The following is a 22,293-nucleotide window of genomic DNA, read 5'->3' on the forward strand; positions in this document are numbered from 1 at the left end:
CTGGGCGTGTGTTATTGATCCATCAAGGACATAGCCGAGAACCATGGCAAGCTGGTTAGGGGAGGAGGGCTTTCTGTTGCCAGGAGACATTAGGAACCTCTCCTACCCCACCCAAGGAACTAGAGGTTCTTGGCGATTTCCGATTTTATTTGGTTCAGGGTAACTGATTCCCAGGAGCTGCTGAGGGTGATACACATTTTCACAGAGGCTTGAGTACATCCTGGATAGTCTCCTCCATTTGCCTGATCCTCTCTGGCCATGTTGACCTGGGTTCAGAAGTCTGCTGCTGGGTAATGCAACGTCCACTGGGGCATCAAACAACATCTTCAGTCCTGAGAGATATCCTTATGTTGGTTTACTTACCACGTTGGTGGATTTGGAGAATTTTTCAAGCTGTATTTTAATTTCCTTATGATTGGAAGGAAGCTATGACAGCTCATTCAGTCTACACAATTTCGGAGTAATACAATTCCTTACTAGTCCTCCCTCTACCTCATATTCCATCGGTTTCCCCTCAGATTCTACCACAGACAGCCTGCGAACACATCATCTTTGCAACCCCCAGCAAGTCCCACTGTTCACATGTCAGAAAACCTCTGCCACACTGATGCTGCTTTGAGATCTGCTCACGACGCAGGTGCCAGTCTGAGCTCTAGACCTGAATCCCCCATTGCCAACTGCTGAATGACCTACCAGAAACTTCATTAGCTTGGCTCAACACCACGAACAAAAGGTCCTGTTCAAGTTTTCTGTTCTGACAGATGAGAGTGCGGGAGAGAGCAAGAGAGAACATACGTCCAAGTACGCGTTCAAGTGCGTGTGTATATGTACCTACATGTTTAAGTGTCTATGATTGAGTGTTCGATCTTAACCTGTGTATGTGTTGTTAAGTATGTTTTTGTGTGTGTGACCTTTGGAGGTTGTCCCAAGAGATCCTGACAGAAGTGAGTGCACAAGCAAGCACACACACATATACAATTTGCAAATAATCGTCCTGTGCAGATTACCTGAGCTTTTCAGCCGCAGATATCCCCAACACATCTGCCTCTGTAACACTGTTCACCCTCCAGCTTCAGTCTGGTTTCTGCAGGAAATTTCCTGCACATCTTTGTCCCTCTGGACACTCCTGTTGCCCTGATCTGAATCAACCCCCCCCCCCCCCATCCCACGCTCACGAAAACCTCCTCTTCCCATATTCCAGCAGGAATGGTTATCATGGGGACAAACATTAATGAAGGTAGAAAGCAACACTAAGGAAAATCACAGGAACACCATTGTAACATTTATTAAACCAAATAACGAGAAGAACAGCAAGTATTTCTGATTAGCAAGAGTGAAGCCCAGTGTGTATGAAGCTCAAATAGTGAGTGCTCCAGGGAGAGCCTGCACCCTGTTCACAGGTCAGAATCTGAGCATCAGAAATGCATTCTGTACATCAAAACTCTCCCAATGGCCTTGCTGGGATCTACAAACAATTCTATTACTTTATAACCCCAGTGTGAAGGGTCCACCTTCTCCTTTGTTCAGTACTCGCAATTCAATACTAAATCATTCCACAGTATCATGCATGTTCCCATATCCACCTGCTGCCCATGACCAACAGAATAATGTGTCCACCCACTTTAAAGCAAATTCCTTCTTTCAGCTTTCTTACTTTTTCAAGATACCCAGCGAACATCCACCCACAGCTACTGGTCTCTCTCCGGCTCTCCCTCCACAGATTCCCCTCCCACCATCAATGGCCCTCCCTCCGTTCTCCCTGGCTCTTGTTCCTTTCTTCCACTGTGGCCTCCTCCCTCCATTTACTCCACTTGAGGCCCTCCCACCACTCTCAATGATGACCCCTACTCATTTCACCCTTTTGATCACCTTCTCACCATTATGTTTGGGGACAACCCTCCTTCCAATGACTGCGTTCCCTCCAGCAAACACCCTCACTCCTGGCAATCTCCTTTCCTCCACTCTCTCCACTGACTGTGCTCCCTCCAGTAAATGCTCTCTGTCCCACTCTCCACTGAACACACTTCCCTCCCCTGACCACCCTCCCTCCAGCAACTGCTCTCCCCCTCTGCTCCCTGCGACGGTGTTTACTCCATTGCTATGAATCTGACACCATAGCAGGAGCAGATGCTGTCTTGTATTACTGAACACAGAAGGGACCCACACTTTTAATTATCGTAATGCCCACATAAAATCCAAAGATGGGTCATTTCACAATGTAAACAGCTGCTAAAGCTTCTTCGAGATGTGGAGAGCACAGAAACAATTGGCATCTGCTGAGCAAGGATGTGGAACAAAGTGAGGAGGTAAGGCAGTGACTGGCCTAGGTCAATGGAACAATTTGTTTAGAGGGTGGGGGGCCAAGAACTCCCATTGTTCCAGTGACGAGGGCGCTGTAAGACACTGAGTTCCAGTCCGCTGTGGTCTCTTCTGCTGCTTCAGAAGGTCGAGTCTTCCGTCGCTCGGCGCTTGGGGCTCACAGCTGCCCTGTCAACAACTAGTCCTGATGTCCAACTCACAAATGATTAGAAGAAAATAAAGCTCTTGCTGGTGAATGCTGGGTGTCCTAGCCCCAGGGCAGTAGGAGTGAGGTACTTTAACCTTTAGAATGGACTGAACATTATTTAACAAATAAATTAAAAAAATAGGCTTCTTATTGGGTTTTGTGCAAATGCTTTGAAATTGAAACCTTTGTGTTGTGATAATATCAGAGTGCGCTGGAGACATCAGCTGCTCACGGTTTGTAATTGGCCTCTTTCAGTTCCAGTCCCATCCAGTGAGTAGAGTCTCTGGGCTGTCTGGTCCAACGCTGAGCCACTGTGAGCCAACAGCTTCAACAAAACCTTAGGGACCTACCTTACCTGGAACATAACAAACATGAAGGTGAGTGCTTCACAAGTTCCAAAAGGGTAGGCCTAACAGCTCTTTTGATGTTAATTGAAGATTTTGACAGAGGGTTTAAATACTTACACCAAATCAGACCCTACTTCCCATCTCACTGCAGACAGTGGCTGCTTGTTTCGACATGAAGCAGCCACCCAGAAGAATGTTATCGGATTCCCCCGAGAGGCCACTTTTATAATGGCAGATGGAATTCAACCCAAGTAAGTGAGAGGTGGTTCATTTTGGTAGGTCAAATATGATGGCCGAATATGGCATTAATGGCAAGACTCTTGGCAGTCTGGAGGATCAGAGAGATCTTGGGGTCCAAGTCCATAGGACACTCAAAGCAGCTGCGCAGGTTGACTCTGTGGTTAAGAAGGCATATGGTGCAATGGCCTTCATTAATCATGGGATTGAGTTTAAGAGCAGAGGGGTAACGTTGCAGCTATATAGGACCCTGGTCAGACTCCACTTGGAGTGCTCTGCTCAATTCTGGTCGCCTCAGTACAGGAAGGACATGGAAACCATAAAAAGGGTGCAGAGGAGATATACAAGGACGTTGCCTGGATTGGGGAGAATGCCTTATGAGAATAGGTTGAGTGAACTCGGCCTTTTCTCCTTAGAGCGACGGAGGATGAGAGGTGACCTGATACAGGTGTACAAGATAATGAGAGGCATTGATCGTGTGGATAGTCAGAGGCTTTTTCCCCAGGGCTGAAATGGCTAACACGAGTGGGCACAGTTTTAAGGTGCTTGGAAATAGGTACAGAGGAGATGTCAGGGGTAAGTTTTTCTTTTCCCTTATGCAGAGAGTGGTGAATGTGTAGAATGGGCTGCAGGCAACGGTGGTGGAGGTGGAAATGATAGGGTCTTTTAAGAGACTGGATAGGTACATGGAGCTTAGAAAAATAGAGGGCTATGGGTAAGCCTAAGTAGTTCTAAGGTAGGGACATGTTCGGCACAACTTTGTGGGCCAAAGGGACCGTATTGTGCTGTAGGTTTTCTATGTTTCTATAACACCCTTAATGGAGCCTACAGAACTTTTTCATTACCACTTCAGCTTATTGGGGTTAGTCGGGGCTGGCTGTCTTATCAACCCACACTTCCCCGTCAAAGAATGTCTAACTGTTTTCTCACTACTAATATCAGTGTCCCAACTAGACAGGCAGATAAAACTGAGAGACAAAGTGGAAACCAACGAAATTAATGACATACCGACCCCTCACCCCAAGCTTTCCCCACATGGAGCAATCACCTTGATCCCATTACATTTGGAAATATTAAATCCGATTGGAAGAAGTGCCAGAAAAAAAAGTATCAACTACTTTGATGAACCGCCTTCACCACAGTTATTTTATTGTACTTAAGAGATACAGCACAGAATAGGCCCTTCAAGCTGCACTGCCCAGAAATCCCCGACAGCCCTGATTTAACCCTAATCTAATCACAGGACAATTTAAAGTTACTAATTAACCTACAGACACGGTGTCTCTTTAGACTGTTGGAGGAAACTGGAGCACACATCCCAGGAGGACGACGTACAAACCCCTTACAGGGGTAGCTGGGATTGAGCTCTCAACTCCGGCACTCCGAGCTGTAATACCACTGTGTGAGCCACTACGCCGCTGTGGCGCCCCATGGCTGATGGAAAAGTGTCAATGGAAAAAGATTTAGGACCTTTTTGGACTTTGGGAAGTGCCAGAGGATTTAACCCTTCTACACCCTGGCCAACGGAAGTAGGGCGAGAGTGGGGATGAACCTGGTAACTACAGGCCCAATATCAACAATGGGAAAACAGAAACGGAGGGGGAAGCATGGGTTGATAACATACACCCGGCCCTGATTATGTCAAATAACCTGAACCACATTTTCATGAAGTGATGATGAGAGAACCCTGCAGACTCCACCAAAAAGGTTTTACATAAATGTTTCTCAGGAGAACTTGGTAACTTATCGTGGACTCTCAGACAACGGAAGCATATTATACAGCTGGTAACTTTGGTATGCAATTTCATGAGGCAACTGGATTATCTTCAGACTATAGTGACATGTGTGGTGGGGTCTTCCCAGGGACCTTCTTCACCTAGTGAGAATGGCGAGTATGAGGAACACACACCAGAGGAAGTGGTGGAAAAAGAGTTGCTGAGAACAGTTATTAAGCGTCAAGCTGAGCACTTAAATCTCCCAGGAAGAGAAGGGGCCAAGAAGTGGAAGGTGTGATCAATGTGGACCATGTGCCCACTGCTTGTAATGTGAGGGGTCAAAGGGCCTGTTTCCAGTCTGTGCAACTGAGTCCATAGTGGGACCAGTGTGTTTCCAATAATATATAAATGATCTGGCTACAGGGGGTGAAATATATACTATCAATGTGACATACAGTGAGGAGGGATGGTGAAGAACCTACCATGAGACTTGGCAGCAGTTCAGGTTGGACAACGGTCAAATTTTAGTAGAAACAGTTTGGTGGGTTGGTATCAGTAACTAGTTTGAGGTGGGTGGATACTCTATGAAAGTCAGTGTGCAAGTGGACAAAGTGGTTAACAAACCACCTGCAGCACAACTTTGTAAATAGAGGGATTAAATATATATGCAGTATCTATCCACAGATGCTGCCTGACCTGCTGAGCTTTTCTAGCCACTTGTGTGCTGCTGTTAGACCCCAAGCAACAAGCTTCAAGCTGGGAATTTTGGTATGAACAGGAATATTTTTTGTTAATCTCAAAATTGGTCGGCACCTCTGCCCTCAACACCCAGGATGTGACCTCTACTCATTACCACCAATGGGGAGGAGGTACAGGAGCCTGAAAACCCACAATCTATGTTTTAGGAACAGCTTCTTCCCCATCCACCATCAGATTTCTGAACAGTTTCATAACTACTACCCTTCTATTCCTCTTTTGCACCATTTCTTTTGTTTTATTTTTACTTCTAACTTTTTATGTCTTGCACAGTACTGCTGCTACAAAGCAACAAATTTCACAACATACGTCACAGATAATAAACCTGATTTGAGATACTGAGAGCAGATAACTGGCTACACTTCATTACACTTCCAATAAGTCACTACAGTGTGCATCTCTGTTACACTGACACCCACAATGGCCCAACTGAAAACACTTTGCAGTAGGTGTTTACAGGAAATTCAGAAATGGCCAAAGCTGCTGGGTGATAGACAAGCAGGAAATAGACATGAAGGAGGCCTCTTCTCTTACCCTGTATGTGAACAGGATGTCAGGAGGCTTTATTGGGCCACAGGCTTCAACTCTACCCTAATTTTTGAGCTGCAAAGCAGAGCAACATCGCTCTGCTTCCGAACCCGTCCTGATAAGTCACCATACAGCAAAATGTCCCTGTACTGGTGCATGGAGACTGAATGGTTAAATTTGTCCAGATCCAGGCTACCAGCTTACCTCTTGTGGGTGGGTGACTGGGAGACTGTGTCCAGAAGTCCCAACTGTTGTTCCAGTGAGAACACTCTGTATGTCATGTAAATGGAGGATGCCAAGAGAATAAGGACTCTGGAAAAACATAAACAATGTCAGTCCACAGATTGGGAAACAAATGAACCTGTAAAACAGAAGTCATTCTTCCCTCAACAACAGGTAACTCTTTCATAATTCTGCCACAAGATGTGAAAGAAAGAAGTGTTTTTAAATGCAAATCCTTCACAGCTGAAAAAAGACAATTTGCGATGTTCTACCTATGGAGCATGATGTTTAAACAGGAGGTTGTGTAAACATCATGCTCCATAGACTAAGATTACAGGCGCATAATAAAGCCATTCAATGCATGGAAGCTTCAGAACTAAGAGACACAAGAGGCTGGAGATGCTGAAATCTGGAGCAACAAAAAACCTGCTGGAGGAACTCAGCATCCGTGGGGGGGAAAGGAATTGTCAGTGTTTGACCTGCCAAGTTCCTCTAGCGGATTGTTTGTAGCTTCAAAATTATCCCCTTTACCTGCGGTGTAACTAACATGAACATCACTGGCTGCATCACCGTCTGGTAAGGGGTGTGGGAGGCTACTACACAGGATCAAAGTAAGCTGCAGAGAGTTGTAAAATTAATCAGCTCTATCACGGGCATTAGCTTCCGTAGTACCCAGGACATCTTCAAGGAGCGACATCCATCATCAAGGACCCCCACCACCCAGGATGTGGCCTCTTCTTGTTATCTTATTGTTACCCAGGAAAGCTTCTTCCACTCTGCCATCCGATTTCTGAATGGACACTGAACCCATGAACACTATCTCACTAATTCTTTAAAATTTCTGTTTTTTCCCCTATATTAACATATATTGCATTGTACAGCTGCCATAAACTTAACAAATTTCACAAATTATGCTGGTGATATGTTAAACCCGATTCTGAAGGTGATTTGATCACACTTTAATTACAGCATCAATTCAACACCAGGTTTTAAATACTGAAGGTTGCTTGTTATAATAGAGTTCACTGGTCAGATTTTAGGCAACATGTAAAAAACAATCTTCATTTGCTTCTGAAGCACCTCTATTCAGAAGTGTGTAGGTGCTCCTGGAGGGCAAGTGACTTGTCCAGGAGATGCCAAAGTTTGGAATCCTGACAATCACAATCTACCTTGGGAGACAGTACCACATTCCGCCTCCTTCACCTCACGTGATACGTGAGGCACTATTCAATACTCACGTGACAATTAATATCCAGAGTATTCGATATTCTACTTGGCTGATTCCTTCGACTGAATCCAATTCAAGTATTTTTTCTTTCTTCACCAGTCTTTCTGAAAGATGGAAGCATACAGAATATGGAATGAGAGGCAACAGGGCACATCTACTTAACAAAGGTACACATCCCATTGCCGTACCATCATTCTGCTTTCCCTTACCCTCCATCTACCACTGCAGCCAAATACACTAACTGCAGACCTACTCACTGATCTACAGTGGCTGAATACTCGGGCTTCAGATACAGTCACATCTGGGTTGCAAACATCCTCACTGTGTTCAGCTCCGTGGGTCTTCTGTCACTGTTAGCAACTCCCCATGACCCTACTACTTCTGTCCCATCTGCACAACCTCCAGCTTCCCTTGCCTGCTCTCTCTTCCTAAAGCCTTCACCTGGGCAGGCTTTAAGCTGGAGGAACTCAGCAGGGCATGCAGCCTCTATGCAAAGAAAGCACAGTCCACATTTCCAGCCAGGACAGAAGAAAGCTGAGAAGTAGATTTAAGAGATGGAGGAGGGGGGAGAGAAACACCAGGTGATAGGTGAAACCTGGGGGAGGAGGGATGAAGTAAAGAGCTGGGAAGTTGATTGGTGAAAGAGACAGAAGGCCATGGAAGGAAGAAAAAGGGGGAAGGGGCACCAGAGGGAGGTGATGGGTAGGCAAGGAGATAAGGTGAGAGGGGGGAAACAAAGTGGATGGGAAATGGTGAAGGGGGGTTTGGGGGGCATTACTGGAAGTTTGAGAAATGATGCTCACGCCATCAGGTTGGAGGTTACCCGAACAGAATATAAGGTGTTGATCCTCCAACCTGAGTGCGGCCTCATCACAACCGAGGAGGCGGCCATGGATGGACACATTGGAATGGGAAGTGGAATTAAAATGAGTGGCCAATGGGAGATCCCCATTGTTCTGGCAGACGGAGCGTGGGTGCTCGGCGAAGTGGTCTTCCGAACTATGACGGGTTTCACTGATATCCATCAATGCCCTCCTCAGTTGTGATGAGGCCGCACTCAGGTTGGAGGAACACCACCTTATATTCCGTCTGGGTAGCCTCCAACCTGATGGCATGAACATCGATTTCTTGAATTTCCGGTAATGACCCCCACCCTCCCCTCTTCACCATTTCCCATCCCTCTCTCACCTCATCTCCCTGCCTGCCCATCAACCACCTCTGGTGCTCCCCCTCCCTTTTCTTTCTTCCATGACCTTCTGTCTCTTTACTTCATCCCTCCCCCTCCAGGTTTCACCTATCAGTTGGTGTTTCTCCCTCCCCTCTCCCCACCTTTTAAATCTACTCCTCAGCTCTTTTCTCCAGTCCTGCCAAAGGGTTTCTGCCTGAAACACTGACTGTACTCCCCTGCCCCCCCCCCCCCCCCCATAGATGCTGCCTGGCCTGCTGAGCTTCCCCCAGCATCTTGTGTGTTGCTCGGATTTCCAGCATCTGCAGATTTTGTCTTATCTGGGTATGCTTTGCTTGTTTCCCCCTTTAACCTGCTGCCAAATCATTGTTGGTGTTTTTAAGGCCCTTCTAGAAATGTAACATAGAGTCACAGTTATACAGCAAAGAAACAGGCCCTTCCGTCCAACTTGACCATGCTGGACAAGCCATCTACCTCAACTCCACCCATTTGCTTGTTTCTGGGTCATTTCCCTCAAAACTGTTCCTAACCAGATACCTGTCCAAAATTATTTTATACATACCACCCTTTATGCAAATACAAGTTTAAACCTTTCCCCGCTCACCTTAAACCTAAGCCCTTTAGTTTCAGGCTTCCCTACCTTGGGAAAAAGACTGACCTCATCAGCATGCTTCATGACATCCTTGTGTTTTATAAACTTCTATAAGGTCTCTCCTCATCTTCCCACATTCCAGCGAGAAAAAGTCCTAGGCTCTCCAGTTTCTGCTTACAATTCAAGCCCTCCAGCCCCTCTAACATCTTTTACTGCATCTTCTCTAGCTTAGTGACATTCCTGGGTGATCAGAACCAAACAGTACACCAAGTGTGGTCTCACTTCACTTCTGCTAATCCCCCATTTTGCCGAGTCCATTTCTAGGGTGAGGACAATCTTGCACATCTCTCAGCTTGGAAGCAGACAGCAAGTTGAATCTACCCCAAATCAAATTTATTCTCATAAACATCCCCCATACTTTACTCCTCACACAATCTGGAGAACAATTAAGCTACTTTCTTTGGGTTCTGGGAGAAAACACAACCTACAGAGAGTTTAGAATAGAGATGAGGAGGAATTTCTTTAACCAGAGGGTGGTGAATCTGTGGAATTCATTGCCACAGATGGCTATGGAGGCCAACACACTGGGTATGCTTAAAGCCGAGATTGATAGGTTCTTGTTTAGTAAAGGCATCAAAAGTTACAGGGAGAAGACAGAAGAATGCGTTCGATGGGAAAATAAATCAGTCATGTTAGAATGGCAGAGCAGACTGGATGGGCCAAATTCTGCTCTTTTATCTTATGGAAACAGGAGCATCTGAGGAGGGAAATAGAGAACTTGAAAACTCCACACAGAGAGCACCCGAGATCAGGATCGAACCAGTGTCACAGGATCTGTGAGGCAGTGGCTCTACCAGCTGCACTCTCTCTGCTGACACACACTGGTCCCTCACTACATACCAGTAAATGCCGGCTGGATGCTGACGAGGTGTAACCCAGACTCTGTACTAACCTCGGAAGGTCTGACTGCTGCAGCTGGAGCTCTCCACCTCTGGAGTACTCAGGCTGCTGGTGGAGTTTCCCAGCAGCTGGTGTTCTGTTTCAGGCTGTGAGGATGAGGAGCCATTAGAGAGTTTTCTTTTCCACTCCAAATGTAACCTATAGCCTTCCTGAGAAACAGCACAGAAAGTAATCTCACCCAATAATAGCGCCACAGACTGTGAGCAATGTCACCGTGGCCAATGATAACACTGACAATAGACAAGTGCAACTCCACTGCCCTCCTCGGGCTTTCTACCATTACCTAATAAATGTGAGGCTAATTTATACATAAGAGGGGATACCTAACAGCTCAGGCATCATCTAAAGAGAGATGCTTCAAGTCAATGACCAATTAGGAAGGTGTTGTACCGGAGCTGCCGGCCAATCAGATGAGGGATAGTGCCATGTCCCCAAAACCTGGCAAGTTTGATATAGTTCTGCTATTTAATAAATAGCAGAATAGTAAGTGTTGTGGAGGTACAGAGGGAGAACATGTTGGCAGATCCTTAAAAGTAATAGAGGTTAGTTTGATCCCGACCTCTGAGGCTGGCAGGGTGCATATTCTCCCTGTGTCCATGTGGACTTCTACTGGGAGCTCGTTTCCTCCCACGTCCCATGGATGGACAGTTCATTAGGTTAATTAACCGCTGTAAATTGTTGCTAGTGCCAGTGGATGGTGGGGGGAGAAATCAGGGAGGGGAAACTGATGGGAAGGTGAGCGAGTTGATAAGTGAGTGCAAGAATGGGATTAACTGGATTGCTCTGTGAACTAGCAGAGACTTGATGGGCCAAATGGCCTCCTTCCATGAGAAGAAAAGCTTGGCCACAGCTCGACTAGTCTGGTCACATTTCAGGAAAGATGTGGAAGCTGTTCTTGAGGCTGGTAGGACAGGCTTCCATGCTTGTTTTACCTTCTGCCCAAAGGAAGAGGGGAGCAGAGAAGAGTATGTCCGAGGTGGAGGGGGTCTTTGCTTTACCAAGGCAGTGAAAAATGCAGAGTCCATGGAGGGAAGGCTGATTTCCGTGATGTGCTGAGTGGAGATTGATAGGTTCTTGTTTAGTAAAGGCATCAAAAGTTACAGGGAGAACGCCTATGTAGTTTCTTGTAGTCTTGTGCTGAGCAGTTGCCCTACCAAGCCATTATGCATCTAGACAGGATGCTTTCTATGATGCATAGATAAAAATTGCAAAGGGTAGACAGGAAAATGCTTAGTCTCCTGAGAAAGCAGAGACATTGGTGAGCCTTCTTAATAAAAGATACCCAGCTCTGATTATAGCCAATAACATGACCAACTTTTTGATGAAGTGGTAACAAGCGTTGCAGGTGTTGTACATAGGGGCTCTCAGGAGAATTCAATAATTATTCTGGCATTTCCCATTTTGACCACCATTGTGTTGTTCCTCATCCAATACTTTTATGTGGTAACTGCAGGGTCAGCATTATTCCAGCATCAGGTTTCTTGGGACGAAAGAGAAAATTGCTCCAAAATTCAAGACAGGTTAAAAATCTAAGCCCCCAGAAATCAACTCACCAAAGGAAGGGAATCCAATGCGTCTGTGCCCGAGCCCACACTCAAGCTCTTCTTACTGTTATCCTGAAACAGAGAATGGCCAGTAAATAAGCCGCCAAGAGAATAAATAATTCCACCTATGCAACTCCAGAAGACAGGCAATGCTACCTTCCAAAGTGGAACCAGTACCTCCCAACTCAGATAGCCACACACCTATGATATGAAATGGCACTTTATGGAACTTCTTACATTTATGGTAATCAAAAGTACTTTGATTTTGTGCTGTCCTGGTAGGGATGGGGATCAGATGAGTGACTCTCCTCTTGACCCTGAGGGGTCTTTCCACCATCTATTAGTCAGGCGTGTGGTGGATTCTCTCCACTTTCCTGATGAGTTTGGCTTTAGCAACTTTCAAGGAGTTCGACAACATCCAGGACAAAGCAGCTGCAAGATGGGCACCCTGCCTGCCACCCTAAACATTTGCTTCCTCCACCACAAACACACCACTGCGCCGATGTACACCACCTTCTAAATGCGCTATAGTCAATTGTCCCAGCTACTCTAACAGCGGCTGCCAAACTCTCAATGTCTACCACCAAGTTTGAGGGCAACAGTCACAGAAGACACAGATCAACAGTCTGCAAATCCATAAGAACATCAGAAGTGGCAACAGCAGCAGGTCAACTGAACCCTTTACTCTGCCATCAAGATCATAGCTGACCTCTCCCCAGAAACACAGATTCCACAGATCTACACACACAAAATGCTGGAGAAACTCAACAGGTAAAGCAGGATCAATGGGGGGAAAAAAAGTACAGTCAACATTTTGGGCCAAAACCCCTCATCCATGAGTCCTGATGAAGGAACTTGGTCTGAAATGTTGACTGTATTATTTTCCATAGATGCTGCCTGGTCTGCTGAGTTCCTCCAGTATTTTGTGTATTGCTTGGATTTCCAGCGTCTGCAGATATGAGAGCGAGACAGAGACACACACACACACACACTTGAAGGAACTCAGCAAGTCAGGCAGCATCTAGGGAGGGGAATAAACTCTTCATCAGCCTGAAACGTCATCTGCTTATTTCCTCAATTGATGCTGCCTGACTTGCCAAGTTCCTCCACCATTTTGTGTTTATTGCTTTTATCTCAAAATCTGATTTCTTGCCCATCCTCATTACCACTCGATTCACTTAAAAGTTCAGAAATCATAACAGTTAAAAAGTGTTCGGACAGGATAGGAAAGGATGTGGGCTTAAAGTACGCAGATGGGATAAGCATCAGGATCGGCAAGAATGAGGTGTGCTGTACAATTCTTTGGTCTTACTGTTCTGTGTTCTGAATGAATTCAGCAACCAAGCTACCCAGCTCTGTGGCAGCACATTGCACAGCTGGAGAGGGAGCAGAGGAGTCATCAGAATGTTGCCTGGATTGCAAGACTTTGATTATGGGGAGAGATTGGATAGGCTGGACTTGTTTTCCCTGGAGCAAAGGAGCCTGAGTGGTGATCTGATAAAGTTATATAAAATCACCTGATGTTTACATGGAGAACATAGGCAGAATCTTTTATCCCATTCAAAGGTGATCAAAAGCAAAAAGGCATAGGTTTAGAAAGGAAGAGTGTTGAGGGGTCCCGAGGGTTGTTTTTTTTAAAACCCAAAGTGGTTGACATCTCAGGTGCTCACTGAGGTGGTGGTGGAATCAGGTACAATCATTATGTTTAAGAGGAATTTAAATCATCCAGGCAAGGTATTGAAGGCCCAGTATCTAACCTGGGCAAGTGAATATGGATTGACAGAGGTCAGCATGGAAGAGATGGGCTGAAGGGCCAATTTCTGCACTGTATGACTCTTAAACCATATGACTTTCAAATTCCCATGTTCTCAAGTGAAATAAATTCTCATCTCAGTCCTAAACAGTCTACCCATTAACTGACCCTGTATCCCAGATCTAGGCAGCATGGCCAAGGGAAACATTCTCTTTGTAACCCATCCGTGAGCCTGTAAGAATTCTGTTGGCTTCAATCTATCATCCTCACCTTCTGGTAGTGACTTAGAAAGAGAGAATCTGACAGGAAGAATATTAAATACCTACATTTGAAAACTTCTGAGAACATCTATAGGAATGACTAAGCTAAAGCCCTGATACAGGGTTCCAGCCTTGAACATCCCAACCACTCCTTCTCCAAGATGCTGCTTGACCTGCTGAGTTCCTCCAGCAGACAGATGCACATTTAGACATTCCCTTTTTGGGGCAGGAACGCTGAACAGTAACTTTTAATGCTCCAAGTATCAGGCCTAATTTCTATGGTGTCTTCAAATGCACAGATGTTGCAACCTCTAAGACTGCAGGAAGACTGAAAACATCCACAGGACTAACAGGGCAGTGCAATCTATCTAGCAATTAGTGATCATCTGTAACGTGGGACATCCCTTATTGTAGGCTGCCAGATCATTTACACCTAGGTAGATTGTGAAGAATGGTGAAGCTTGCCAAATAGTTCTGACCTTTGCTCTTACCTCGAGTAGATCAATCCAGAAAGGGATTGGTTAATTCTTAAAGAACTTGTACTGATTCATCAGAACTATCCAAACCTGTTATGCTAGTGAGCTGTTGAACACATACCAGAGAGGTGTACTGGCAATTGTGTAAAGACCGGGAGTCCTCTACGTTGTACATAAATATTCGCACAGCCACAGGCACAGCAATCTGAGTGCTTGATGACATTGAGTACTAATACCTGCAGGTCCACTCTCTCACTACTGAGATAACCATTAAAAGATAAATCAATTCTTTAACATTGTGTTGATCCTAACAGCAAAATACAAGATAACACATAGGAACTGGAAGCCTTTCTCACAATAAGCTTGAAACCACAGAGGAATTTCAAATATTCCAAGTCAACACGAACATTGTATAGGAATAGCATGCTTATGATAATGAAATGCCCAAAAGGCAGTTTATAATAACCAGCTCAAATGCAACGTGGCAGATGAGGAAGTGTCTTAAAGGAGGAAAAAAGGGGGGGGGGGGGGGGTTGAGACATTTAGAGAGGAAACTCCAGAGGTTGAGGCTCAGCTGCTGAAGGCAAAGCCATTAATAAAGTGAGAATAGAAAGCTTGTATTTATAGTTTAATGTGCAAGAGAATTTCAGTTATGAGATAAGCATAGTTCATCTATAGTCAATACCTGTAGAACCCTTTGTGTCTTGTACAAGACAGGCGCAAAAAAAGCATTTTTTTTAAAAAAAACACAGCAATTCAACATATCCCCAGTTGTAATTTTGTTTTGACAGTAGAGGTTGCCATTTTACACACAGCAAGACCCCACTATTAATATGATAACCACTGGCTGATCTGCGCTACTATAATGGGTTGGATCCCGGGAGCACACCCCACTCTTCAAAGCGGTGCTGTGGGATCTATGTGGCATGACTCTTACTGGAGAGTCGGTCACATTTCCCCAGTGCCAGCCCCCAGCTTTGAGTTCATAGATGTGGACTGGAACCAGAAGGTGACTCCCCTCATTGACCTATCACTTGCACATTAGGCAGAGGCGGAAGGCACGAACTGATCAGCTCCAACTACAACTGAGACCCTACCTGTAAGTGTGAGCAGACCTGCTTCAACACATCGTAGACACTGTCCCTCGAGATGAAGGAGACGAAGACGTACTGCAGGAAAGAGTAGAGAAGCTTATTAAACTGAGCACAAATTGTCAGTGCTTAACCCACATCACATGCACCAGCTGCACCTCCATTGTCTCCATCAATACTTCTTTCTGCATCAGCAAAGCAGCCAACATAATCAAAGACCCCACTCATCCTCTCTGCTCCCTTCTCCCATCGGGCAGAAGACACAAAACAAACTCAAGAAACTCCTCAGATGCTGGAAATCAAGAGTAATACATACAAAATGCTGGAGGAACTCAGCAGGTAAGCCAGCACACGGCATCCTGTGCTCCTGGCACAGACTCTACATCGATGAGACCCAATGAAGATTAGGAGTACCTTTGCTTTGTCGAGCACCTTCACTCCTGCAACAAGCAGGATTTCCCAGTGCAACCATTTTAATTCCAATCCCCATTCCCATTCTGACATGTCAGTCCAGGTCTCCTCTACTGCCACAATGAGGCCACTCTCAAGTTAGAGGAGCAACACCTCATATTCCACCTGGGTAGCCTCCAACCTGATGACATGATTTAACTTACAGTAATTTTTCCCCCTCCACCTTCATTCTCCTTCCATTCCCACTCCAGCTCCCCTCTTAGCTGTCTCTTCTACTTTGCCTATCACCTCACCCCCACCATGTCCCTTCTCTTTCCCTTTCTCCCCTGGCCTATTCTCTTCTATTAGGTTCTTCTTTCCTCAGCGTTTTATCTTTTGCTTAGTAAAAGGTCACCACGGTTAAACAATTCTGTCCACAAACCCAAGAGAGCATGCATAGTAGCTGAGAGAAAATTGAAAACTGGGTCCACTGTAAATGTTTTCAAGGAAAAATTACACTCCTTTAACATTGATATATGCTCTGCAAGAAGAGTCCATTTTTCCAAGATTACTACAGAGAATAGCAGCAATATTGTTCTCAACTACAAACTAACTGTTGAACCCTGCTCCAGCCTATAATGTTCTCAGTCAAGCATCTGGCACAAAATGTCAGGAATTTTTAAATCAAAAAATTACTTCCATTAGGGAGAGAAAGCAGGATCTCCCAGTGGCCACACATTTTAATTCCACGTCCCATTCCCATCCCGATATGCCTATCCATGGCCTCCTCTGTCAAGATGAAGCCACACTCAGGTTGGAGGAACAACACCTTATATACCGGCTGGGTAGCCTCCAACCTGATGGCATGAACATTGATTTCTCTAACTTCCGTTACTGCCCCTCCTCACCATCTTACGCCATCCCTGATATATTTAGTTTTTCCCCCCTCCTTTTTTTCTCTCCCTCTCTCTGCCCATCACTCTGCCTGTTCTCCATCTCCCTCTGGTGCTCCCCTCTCCCTTTCTTTCTCCCTAGGCCTCCCATCCCATGATCCTTTCCCTTCTCCAACTCTGTATCCCTTTTGCTAATCACCTTTCCAGCTCTTAGCTTCACACCACCCCCTCCTGTATTCTATCATTTCGCATTTTCCCCTCCCCCTCCTACTTTCAAATCTCTTACTATCTTTCCTTTCAGTTAGTCCTGACAAAGGGTCTCGGCCCGAAACGTTGACAGCGCTTCTCCCTATAGATGCTGCCTGGCCTGCCGTGTTCCACCAGCATTTTGTGTGTGTTGTTTGAATTTCAAGCATCTTGAATTTCACGCAGATTTCCTCATGTTGTCCATTAGGGAGAGTATAGCTACAGATACCAGTAACTTCTAAAGATAATCTCTTAAAAAGAGCACAATCCAGATTGTCCTAAATTGCATTAGGAACTGGATTGGCCTCTCTGGTAGTGCCCTTAATTGGTTTCATTCATTTACCTTAGAAGGAAAATCCTTTGTCTATCTTTAGACCAATTTTCTAACTTTTGGCGTTGCTCAGGGAAGCTGTCTTGGTTTCCTACTCTTCTCCTGAGACATTCTCATCGGAGACATCATTAGAGAGCATAAACTTGATTTCCACAGATGATACACAATTATACATCTTGGTTAAGCCTAATGATGATCACACCCCATCTTCTCTGACTTATGGTCTCGCTGCAATAAACAAACCAACGAACAATAATTTCCTAAAGTAAATGAAGATAAAACTGGAATACTTTTGGTTAGTTCCAAAACCAAATGTAAACTTATTAATAAACTTGGGAACTTGGTTCCCCTTGTAAAATCAGAAGCAACTAGCCTGGGGGTTATCCTTGATTCAGATTTGAATGGACATTTCAGGCACTTTTTCAGTAGCTTTTACACTTTATTCTGCATTGTTATTATTTTACCTTTTTCTAGCTTTATACCCTGCGTAATGATGTCATTGATATAAACAGTATGCAAGACGAGCTTTTCACTGTATCTTAGTACATGTAACAATAAACCAATACTACACTCTAATGCCCTGCACTTGATTTAAATAGCTCACACTTTACACTCCTTGTACAGTCAAGCTACATACAGCACAGGAAGAGGCCATTTCACACTCCCTTGCCCTTTTACCTCCCTCTAGCTCATCTTCCCAAACCCCCTCAGCTTTCATTCTCATCCCTGTCACTTCTTTCTCTGTATCTCTCACCTAACCGTACTTTCTACCTCATCCCCTTTCTCGCTCCTCTTCCTCCATAACTCTTCCCCCCTCCCTTCTTCCATTTACTCCCCCTCTTCTCTTGTTAAGTTCTATTTTGAAACTCCAGCAAAAGGGATCTCCATCCTTGCTGATGTGTGTAACTTAATTCCTTTTGTACTTTTATTCTGAAATGTCAGCATGCCTCTTGTCCACGTCACACTGGGTGACTTCCTGATGCACCTGCTATTTGTTATGTGCAGTGAATGTAGGCCATGGTATCCATACAAATGAAGATGATGTCTCAGAGAAGCTCCAGCCATCAGGAGGCCAATTGCAAATGCAAGGAGATTGTCAAGGACAGAATAGAAGAGAACCTTTGCAATACAAAGTTAGGCAGAGATATGGGCAGTGAGGAAGATGCGGAGAGTTTCAGGTAGATAGAAACAAATTAAGCGAATGGGTAAAGGGAGCGAGGTGAATTTGTGATAATGTGGGAAAATGCAAGAAAAATTATAAGTTTTTTTTAAAATGATGAGAGACAAAAGTGTCAATGCTCAAATGGACGTTGTATACAAATTGTTGAAAAATGCAGCAAATTATTAGATACAGACCCTCATTAGGAAAGGACTTGAGTACAAGAGTAAATAAGTTAGAGGCACAAGAGATAAGAGCTCCCAGCTTCTGGCACTATTTCAATGCTTCCCTCCTGCCTCTGCCCATCAACTCTCCTCACCTGGATCCACCCATCACTTGGCAGCTCTTCTTCCACCCTTCCCTCCACCTGCTCAAGCCATTTCTCTCCAGTCTAGATAAAGGGTCTTGACCCAAACTATCAATTGTCCATTTCTCTTCATTGATGCTGCCTGACTCACTGAGTTCGTCCAGCATCTTGTGTTGCTACATGAGTACAAGTACTTGTATTATAAATGATCACAGTGAGACATCTTGGGGCTGCCAATCCTACCCAAGGGAAGAGCAACTTGCAGTATAGGTAAAGCACTGAAGGCCAACTCCTGGAATGGTGGATTTCACCCACAAGGAGAGATTATACAGAACAACCCTGAACTGATTTGGGTTCAGAAGAAAGGAGCCTGATCTCATTGAAGCATACAAAATTCCTAAAGGAATTATGCTTGCCTTGGATGAAGTGTCTAAAACCAGGAGTCATAGTCTCAAGATAAATAGGATTGCCGTTCAGAACTGAGACGAGGAGATATCTCCCTATGCAGGGAGTACTGAACCTTTGGAATTCTCTACCCACAAAGGTAGGAGGCTCAGTCACTTAGGAGACAGAAATTGATTGTTACTTTAATAATTAAGGGAATGAGGTTAATGCAGAAAAGTAGCATGGGGTAAGACATCAGTCAAGTTCTTATTGAATAGACATATGGGAGGTGCTAAATGTTCTCTTCTTATTTTTACAAGGAACATTCCTGTTTCCTTGTCTGTCATGAAGTGTCACTTTTCCTTTCACCTTTCTTTTTACACTTCCAACCACTATACCCTGCAAATAACGACTACTGGTAGACAATGCCCCAAGGGTGTGCTGGATTCGCTGGACCAGTGGGTACATGCGAGTGCTGAGGGAGAGATCTGTAGAACAATTAGTATCCTGGGATTCATAAACAGACAGGGTAGAAAAGCAGGGCATTTATGATGGAATAAAAACGAATTCTCAGTAGGTCAGGCAGCATCTATGGAAGGAGAAACAAGGTGAGTGTTTCAGCAGAACTGACGGAGATAATCAAAACCAAATAACCGTTTCTCTTTCTGAGAAAAGCCAGACAGTCATACAGCATGGAGTCAGGCCATTTAGTCCAACTGGTCCATGTCAACTCAAAATTCTATTTAAGCTAGTCTCATCTGCCTATGTTTGGCTCAAATACATAAACTTTTCCTAGCCATGCACCTGCCAAAAAGCCTTTTACATATTGTTAAAGTAACACCTGCTGAAAGTTTCCTACGTTTTCTGTTTTTATTTCAGATTTCCAGCATCTGCAGATTTTTTGATCGAGGTGTATAATGAATAATATACCAATCATATCATAATTTAAGCACTAGTCCCAATTCAGGCCATTATGTGAAAAATGTGAAGAACCGCCAAGGGAAAATGGGCCTGTGGGAATTATATTTTCACACACATCTGATCTCACCCCATCTGCCCACCACCCCACTCGGGATAGGGTTCCCCTTGTCCTCACCTACCACCCCACCAGCCTCCAGGTCCAACGTATAATTCTCCGTAACTTCTGCCACCTCCAACGGGATTCCACTACAAAGCACATCTTTCCCTTCCCCCTATCTTCCTGCTTTCCGCAGGGATCGCTCCCTACGTGACTCCCTTGTCAATCTGTCCCCCTCATCCCTTCCCACTGATCTCCCTCCTGGCACTCATCCTTGTAAGCAGAACAAGTGCTCCACCTGCCCTTATACTTTCTCCCTCACCACCACTTCGCTCTCTGCCCCTCTTACAATCACTCTTTTGCCTGTTCTCCATCTCCCTCTGATGCTCCCCTCCCCCCTTTCTTTCTCCCTAGGTCTCCTGTCCTATGATCCTTTCATGGGCAGATACATGGCAGATGTAGTTTAATGTGGATAAATGTGAGGTTATCCACTTTGGTGGCAAGAACAGGAAGGCAGATTACCATCTAAATAGTGTCAAGTTAGAAAAAGGGGGAAGTACAACGTGATCTAGGTGTTCATCAGTCACTGAAAGTAAGCGTGCAGGTATAGCAGGCAGTGAAGAAAGCTAATGGCATGTTGGCCTTCATAACAAGGGGAGTTGAGTATAGGTGCAAAGAGGTCCTTCTGCAGTTGTACAGGGCCCTGGTGAGACCACACCTGGAGTATTGTGTTCAGTTTTGGTCTCCAAATTTGAGGAGAGACATTCTTGCTATTGAGGGAGTGCAGCGCAGGTTCACAAGGTTGATTCCCGGGATGGCAGGACTGTCATATGTTGAAAGATTGGAGCGACTGGGTTTGTATACACTGGAATTTAGAAGGATGAGAGGGGATCTGATTGAAACATGTAGGATTATTAAGGGATTGGACACGCTAGAGGCAGGAAACATGTTCCCGATATTGGGGGAGTCCAGAACCAGAGGCCACAGTTTAAGAATAAGGGGTAGGCCATTTAGAACGGAGTTCAGGAAAAACTTTTTCACCCAGAGAGTTGTGGATCTATGGAATGCTCTATCTCAGAAGCCAATTCTCTGGATGCTTTCAAGAAAGGGTTAGATAAAGCCCTTAAAGATAGTGGAGTCCCCCTGTGGATAAAATTAAAATGGCCTGGGAGCAGGATTTAAATATCTCCTTATCCGAGGAGAGCTGGGACTCAGTTCTCAAATCGGTTAACTCAACCTCCCTTTGTGCTCGCCATTGCCTCTTACAGTTTAAGATTGTTCATAGAGCCCATATGTCTAAATCTAAACTATCTCGATTCTACCCTGGCATTAGTCCGCTCTGTGATAAATGCAAGAGGGGCGTGGCCTCTCTCATCCATATGTACTGGTTCTGTCCTAGCTTGGAGAAATTCTGGAAAGACGTCTTCACTACATTATCGGGTATTCTGAATCAGCACCTAGAACCTAACCCCTTAATTGCTCTGTTCGGTTTTTGGGGCGAGACAGATTTATGTCTGGGTCCGACCAAATGCCGAATACTATCCTTTGCCTCTCTCCTGGCGAGACACTTGATCCTCCTTAGATGGAGAGATGTTGCCCCGCCCACTCATGCGCAATAGCTTAATGACATTATGGCCTGCTTGGACCTCGAAAAAATTCATTATTCAGTTCTTAATTCGGATCTAAAGTTCCATAAGGTCTGGGGACCTTTTATCGAGTACTTTCATAACCTTCCTCTTGACTAGGGTTTTTTTTTCTTTTCTTTTTTTTCTTCTTTTCGGTCCCTTGCTTTCAGCTCCCTTTTTTTTTTCTGGTAGTAGGCATTATTATCCTCTGTTGCTAAGTGTATTCACAGTCTGGGAGTTTGACTGTCCGGACTTATACTCTTTATACTGTGTGGTGGTTGGTCTGGAGTTGTTGTTTTTTTCTTGTGTTGTGGGGCTTGGGGAGGACACTAAGCTCACTTGTCTTTAATTTAGGTGCTTTTTTGTTAAATTCTCTTCCTTTGTAGCATATTGTTATTGTATGCTTAATCTTGCACTGTATTAATGCTCCCCACTGGGATTTGGGGTTTTTAATTTTGTAAAATGATTTGAAAAACTAATTAAAAAATTTATTTAAAAAAAAGATAGCGGAGTCAAGGTATATGAGGAGAAGGCAGGAA

The 22,293-nt window shown here is 44.8% G+C and overlaps 1 protein-coding gene across 6 annotated transcripts in view; it reads right to left on the reverse strand.

Moving 5' to 3' along the window:
- Positions 1-1,269: 1,269 nt before the first annotated feature.
- The window catches only part of gramd2aa (GRAM domain containing 2Aa), a 60,183-nt gene continuing 39,159 nt past the window's right edge, over positions 1,270-22,293 (reverse strand). For 4 of the 6 annotated variants that reach the window (XM_073024920.1, XM_073024924.1, XM_073024921.1 and 1 more), the window contains 6 exons: positions 15,408-15,479; positions 11,831-11,893; positions 10,270-10,426; positions 7,550-7,643; positions 6,294-6,401; positions 1,270-2,861 (listed from right to left, as the gene is read on the reverse strand). In XM_073024920.1, coding sequence (XP_072881021.1) covers positions 2,858-2,861; positions 6,294-6,401; positions 7,550-7,643; positions 10,270-10,426; positions 11,831-11,893; positions 15,408-15,479 — 498 coding nt within the window. In that variant the 3' untranslated portion in view covers positions 1,270-2,857. Of the gene's footprint in view, positions 2,862-6,289; positions 6,402-7,549; positions 7,644-10,269; positions 10,427-11,830; positions 11,894-15,407; positions 15,480-22,293 lie in introns of those variants that run through there. The other 2 variants (XM_073024925.1, XM_073024923.1) reach the window with 2 other exon arrangements.

The sequence above is a fragment of the Hemitrygon akajei genome, chromosome 21 (assembly GCF_048418815.1).
Source record: "Hemitrygon akajei chromosome 21, sHemAka1.3, whole genome shotgun sequence".
NCBI lineage: Eukaryota > Metazoa > Chordata > Chondrichthyes > Myliobatiformes > Dasyatidae > Hemitrygon > Hemitrygon akajei.